Here is a 6,572-nt window from a genome sequence, read left to right on the forward strand (position 1 = left end):
TGGAGAAGAGGAGGTTAAGGGGTGATATGATAGCCATGTTCAAATATATAAAAGGATGTAATATAGAGGAGGGAGAAAGGTTGTTTTCTGCTGCTCCAGAGAAGCGGACACGGAGCAATGGATCCAAACTACAAGAAAGAAGATTCCACCTAAACATTAGGAAGAACTTCCTGACAGTAAGAGCTGTTCGACAGTGGAATTTGCTGCCAAGGAGTGTGGTGGAGTCTCCTTCTTTGGAGGTCTTTAAGCAGAGGCTTGACAACCATATGTCAGGAGTGCTCTGATGGTGTTTTCTGCTTGGCAGGGGGTTGGACTCGATGGCCCTTGTGGTCTCTTCCAACTCTATGATTCTATGATTCTATGACTACTCCTCACACGATATCATGGAATTGTAGAGTTGGAAGGGACCACAAGAGTCATCTAGTCCACCCCCTGCAATGCAGGGATATTTTGCCCAACGTGGGGCTTGAACCCACAACCCTGAGATGAAGAGTCTCACACTCTACTGACTGAGCTATGGGCAAATATCTTGTTTGATAAATGTGTCCCTTTGAAACATTTTGGTTTTATCCTCTCTGCAGGAGTTGCTATGCCTGATCATTCCAGTGCTAGGAGGAGAATGAGCTAATTAAACCATTCTGCAACACACACACACACACACACACACACACACTGCAATCCGAACCCCAGTGCTGTTATGAGGACAGTTGCTTTTCTAAAGTGCTGAGTGCTTACAATCTTCTGCTGGGCTCAGTGCCGAGGGCAGAGGAAACTCTTTGTTAATATCTTTGACTGTTATAAATAAAATAAAAAGAATAAATAAATATAAATAAATATATATATAATAAATAAATAATAAATAAATATAATAATAATAGTAATAATAAAATAAATAATAAAACTATATATAGATATAGATATAGATAGTTATATAGAAAATTAAGTAAATTAAGTGCCTAATTTCTGCTGTTTAGCCAGAGCATTTAACGGCTGGTGGCTGTAGGAAATACCAACCCAGGCTTGTGGCGCTGCGCTGAAAGTCTTAGATTATACTGAACTAGCTGTTCTAGATTTAAGTTAGAGCTAAGCCAGCGTTGATAATACTGAACTAGTGCAACTTTTAAGATGCGTGGCTGATCCTGAGCAGGTGCTAGCACTTGCGCATTTTCACCATCGTGGGCAATACTGAGCTAGTACTTTGCAATTAATTTGGAGATTTCCTTGGTGTAGTTCTTGGTACGGAATGGCTTCTGGTGGTGACCAGCAGGCATCCTCCTCGGGTAATCAGATGGCATCTTCCACAGGTAATGGGGGCACCCAATTACCATCCATGCCCTGTGACCCCCCCAGGCCTTTGCTCAATTTTTTATGGCCTTCGAAACATTTTATAGACAGTGTAGGCCAAGGGCTCTGGCACTCCCAGCCCCGGAACCATCACAGGTGGTAATTCCCGATACTCCTCCTAGTAATCAGGGGCAGCAGGGTACCGCAGCAGCAGCAGCTGTCAGCGCCCAGTCCGAAACCACAGCAGTGGGCCGCCCTAATACCCGCACCCAGTCAGCTATTTCTAAGCAAGCAATCCAAGGCGCTGGTAAAGGTAAGGCACCGGCAAAGGGTCTCAGCAAAGGGAAGGCGCCCGCTAAAGGGGCCAGCAACAATTCCATCTCACAGGTTGTAGGTATTCCTAGTGCTTTTCAGGAACAGCGGCCTCAGCACAGCTCTACTGAAGACAGTGTGGGTTCCGGGTCAGAGGAAGAGCAGATGGAACCCCTAATGGCCCAGCCACCGGCCAGCGTGATCCCGTCCAGCAGTGAGGTGCAAGGGGGTAAGAGGAAATCCAAGAAGAAGCACACGTCGGCAAAGAAGAAAAGGAGCAAGCAGTCAGAGACTGAGGATGAATCAGGTACGTCCTCATCCAAATCGGATAGTGAGGGCTCCATGGATGGTTACTGGGGTATTGGTGAAGGGAATCATGGGATCCCACTTTGGGCGCATGAAAGGAGAGCCAATTCCCATCGTAAGACTTTCAATGGAGTACTGGACTGGAAGGATGGGGCGTTGGTCGAGGATGTAAAAGTTGCCACCAATCAGTCCACTGATTTTATATTGGGGAACCATTTGTCCCAGAAGAAGAGGAATAAGATCCTCAACGGGGACTATGTGGACATGTTTACCCTTCTCCCTCCTACTAAACTAATGGGAAAAGGTGAAAAGAGGTGCTCCTTTGGTAAGCGGAGGTACAGGACGCCTAGGGCTGAGCGCAGCTTTGAGAATTGGTTGGATGGGTACCAGGTTTTCATGGGTGTTGTTTGCGCTGCTTATCCTCGGCGCTCCATGGATTTGGTTGCTTATTTGGCTCATGTGAGGCGGGCTCACTCGCTCACAGGGGAAAATGCCGCTTTAACATATGATGAGAATTTTTGTAGAAATGCTTCTCTCCTGCCTTCCACCCGATGGGACCTAACAGATCCTAACTACTGGGGCGAGGACGTTAATCCCTACATTGAAAAGAAAAACCAGGAATCAGCCAAGGCGGGTAAGACAGAGGCGAAACGGCGCCGCCTCTGCTGGGAGTTCAACAGGGGTGTATGCTCGAGACCCTCCTGTAAGTATCTACATGAATGTGAGCAGTGCTGGGGAAATCACCCCGCCTCTGCGTGCTTTAAGAATAAACAGCAGCCCTTTCGGGGGGCAGGGGGTACTTCCACAACTACACCAAAGGTGCCCCCGGATCCTCCCACCAGGGACCCGGTAACTGCCAGTAACTTGCATCTTGGTCTGGCCTTCTCCCCTATCCGTCTGCAGCCCCTCAAAACCCTGCTAGATCAATATCCCGATCGAAAAGCCGCACGATTCCTGTGGGAGGGGTTTTCTAAGGGGTTCAGAATCCCCGTGGCTTTCCCCCCTAACACCGGGGATCCACAAAATCAAAAATCAGTTAGGGAAAGGCCTGAGATAGTCAGAAAAAAGATAGAGAAAGAAATCAGGGCAGGTAGGGTGGCAGGCCCCTTCGCCAAACCTCCCTTGGAAGGACTGCACCTATCCCCTCTGGGCATTGTACCGAAAAGGACCCCGGGGGAATTCCGCATGATTCACAACCTCTCTTACCCAAGGGGAGGCTCGGTCAATGACGCGATCCCCCAGGAACTTTGTACAGTGAAATACGCCTCCTTTGACCAAGCAGTTAAAATGATTTGCAGATTTGGGCAAGGGACGCTTCTAGCCAAATGTGACATTGAGTCGGCGTTCCGCCTTCTTCCCGTCCATCCAGCTGACTTCCGTTGGTTGGGCTTTAGATTTGAGGGGGCGTATTTCATTGACAAGGCAATGCCTATGGGCTGCTCCGTGGCTTGCTCAGCCTTCGAGTCGTTCAGTACGCTTCTTGATTGGGCACTACGCTTCAGGACGGGGTCGTTGGGCGTGTTGCATTACCTGGACAATTTTATTTTGGTGGCAGATAACAGGCAACGATGCTCTGCCCTCTTGGAGGCTTTCACAGCCCTGGCCGGGGAGCTGGGGGTGCCACTAGCTGCCGGAAAAATGGAGGGTCCAGCCACCTCTATGGTCTATCTGGGCATTGAGTTAGACACCGTGGCCCAGACGTCTAGGTTGCCCAAGAATAAACTGATCGCCCTTAAAGCACTGATACAACAGTTACTGCCCCTAAGGAAGGTTACCCTAAGGCAACTTCAATCCCTGCTAGGCCACCTAAATTTCACCTGTAGGGTAGTGGTGCCGGGGCGCCCCTTTTGCGGCCGCCTGGCCAGATTGGCTGCAGGTCTCAGGGCACCACAGCATAGGGTGCGCCTCTCCAAAGAAGTCAAGGCGGATCTGGGAGTTTGGTTACAATTCCTCGACAAGTACAACGGTATATCCTTGTGGCAAGATTCCATGGCACTCAACGCTGATTTCCAAGTTCAGTCAGATGCGGCAGGTTCCTTGGGTTTTGGAGTTTATTTCAGGGGCCAGTGGTGTGCCCAAAAGTGGCCTGCAGACTGGCAGGGCCAGCCCATTACTCGGGACCTTACATTCTTGGAATTTTTCCCTATCGTGGTGGCAGTGCATCTTTGGGCAGAGCAGTTCCGCAATCATAGGGTTTGTTTCAACACAGATAACCAGGCAGTAGTAGCGGTTCTTTCTAGACAGTCCGCGCAGTCTACCAGGGTAGGAAACCTGTTACGGTCCTTCGTCCTCCTGTGTTTGGAACAGAATATATATTTTTCAGCCAAATTCGTACCTGGCATTAATAATGACATCGCGGATGCTCTGTCTCGTTTTCAGATGGAGCGCTTCCGCTCATTAGCGCCGGATGCGGAACAATCATCGATGCCTTTCCTGGAGCATCTCTGGAGCTTTGGGAGCAGGAAGTGATGAAGGGAGTATTTGGTGCAGTTGCCCCTTCCACAATGAGATCATACAAGAAGGCTTGGGCTGACTTTTTAAAGTTCTGCAGCAGAATGCCCAGCACAAGGCAGTATTCCATTCCCTCAATGAGGGAGGTCCTCCGCTACTTAACCCATCTGAAGGAGTTGGGCAGGGCACCAAAGACTCTCAATATTCAGTCCGCTGGGATTTCCTATTTTTGTAAAGCCTTTTTCGCCACCGACCCGTGCGCGGAATTTATTGTGCGTAAGACTTTAGAGGGTTGGCGCCGGCTGCAGCCCCCCAGCTCTGACAAGAGGAGGCCCATAACTTATGATATTCTGACCCAGATACACAAAAAATTACGAGAAATATGCTGGTCAAAATATGAAGCTCGCCTATTCTCTGCCGCTTATTCCATAGCCTTCTTTGGTGCCCTGCGCATAGGTGAGGTAGTCTGCGAGGGAGGGGTTGCCCACTGCCAGAGGGGCATCCTCTTAAGTGATCTGACCCTATCAGGGACTGACCTAATAGTTCAAGTACGGAGCTCTAAGACGGACCAACAGGGTAGGGGGGCCCTCCGTCGGTTACCAGCCGCACAGGCTAGTGGTCCCTGTCCGGTTAGGGATACGAGGCGTTTCCTCTACTTAAGACCCAATAGCCCCGGCCCCTTTTTTATTCACGCGAATGGATCGCTCTTGGCCAGACATCAGTTTACGCGGGTGATGCGCATGGCGTTGGCAGCATCCAGACTGCCCGCGGCTGAATTTGCGGCTCACTCCTTTTGGATTGGGGCAGCTACCACTGCAGTGCACCTTGGGCTCTCCGCAGAGAGGATAAAGGACTTAGGGCGGTGGAAATCTAATGCATACAAAGCTTATGTGAGAAAGAATCTATGACTAGCGATTGTTCTCCTGACCTTGTTTTTTCTGTCTATTTGCTTTTCAGAATACAAGAGGGTGCGCATTTGGTTGGTGGGCCACAGCATCATGCATTGGGCCAAGAAGCGTGCCATGAGTACCGGGTTGGGACTAAACTTGAGCTTGCCTGCAAATGTGGAGCTGGCGTGGATAGCGCGAAGAGGGATGCGCTGGAGCGAATTCAAGCCAGCTGTGATGGCGAGAGCTGCCTCTGAGGGCCCACCTGATGCCCTGGTTATCCAGTTGGGGGAAAACGACCTGGCGTACCGCAAAGCTATTGACTTGAGATGGAACATTTTTGACGATTTTGCTGATCTGATGGCGGTTTACCCAAACATTACTATCTTGTGGTCCTCGTTGCTTGAGAGGAGGACATGGAGGGATTGTGTGAGCCCGGTTGGAATCAATAAAGCAAGAAAGGTCTTGGAGCGGGCTGTGGAACGTAGAGTGGCGGCTCTGGGCGGGTGCGTCATAGGACACCCAGGCATCCAGTACAGCAATGAGGCCCTCTACAGATGGGATGGCGTGCATCTGTCAGATGCTGGAAACGATATTTGGCTGGGGGACATCATAGCAGGGATTAGGAATTGTTACAGGCTTGAAGGTATTGGCGGCAAGCTTTGCTCGAGTGGTGGTTAGGCATTGGCAGGGGTTATTGTTATGCAAATGAATGGGGGGGAGGAAGCGCCATCACCTTCCCCCAAGGAAAAGGGTAGTCCGGTAGAGGACTCCGGGGGGCATTGCCTTGTCCGAAACCTAGGGAGGTAAGGGCCTCCGGCACGCCCCCGAGCGGTGACACCCGTGGGATCCTAGTTGGCGTACTTCAACAGGACTCCCACGGCTTGTGGATAACCCTTCCCGGTCTCCATGCCGGGTAGTCGATAGGAGCCAATGCCTAAGGCCAATACCTTTCAATTCTGTAATCAATAAAGTTGTGGCCTTTTTATGCCCATTAACCTTAAATAACGTGTCCAGTGTCTTCATTTCACATGGGGGACTTGCCACGCAATGGTCACAACCACACATTTCAAGAAGCATTGCACTAAGAGTCACAGATTCACCCAACACATCCTGGGAACCTCTGTTTGCTACAGATCTAACATCTCTCAGCACCCTTGGCAAACTACAGTTCCCAGGATTCTTGAGGGAAAGCCTGGACTCTTTCAAGTGGTATAAGAGCTTTAAATGTGTGGTGTGGAATTCCTCCAAAATAATCGGGGAACTGTGCAACCCTCTCCCTCTCAGGCTACGGTCCTGCCCCAGGCTCAGGAGGAGGAGAGCTCTTTTTTT

At 50.1% G+C, this 6,572-nt stretch overlaps 1 protein-coding gene across 1 annotated transcript; it reads left to right on the plus strand.

Moving 5' to 3' along the window:
- Positions 1–1,773: 1,773 nt before the first annotated feature.
- On the plus strand, positions 1,774–5,921 carry LOC309523271 (uncharacterized protein; the record flags this gene model as incomplete). Its single annotated transcript, XM_082207052.1, has 3 exons — positions 1,774–2,536; positions 4,282–4,929; positions 5,311–5,921. 3 exons carry the CDS (start codon positions 1,774–1,776, stop codon positions 5,919–5,921), a joined length of 2,022 nt encoding a protein of 673 aa, XP_082063178.1.
- Between the last annotated feature and the right edge of the window lie 651 nt (positions 5,922–6,572).

Source organism: Podarcis vaucheri, assembly GCF_965113315.1.
Source record: "Podarcis vaucheri genome assembly, chromosome: W".
Lineage (NCBI taxonomy): Eukaryota > Metazoa > Chordata > Lepidosauria > Squamata > Lacertidae > Podarcis > Podarcis vaucheri.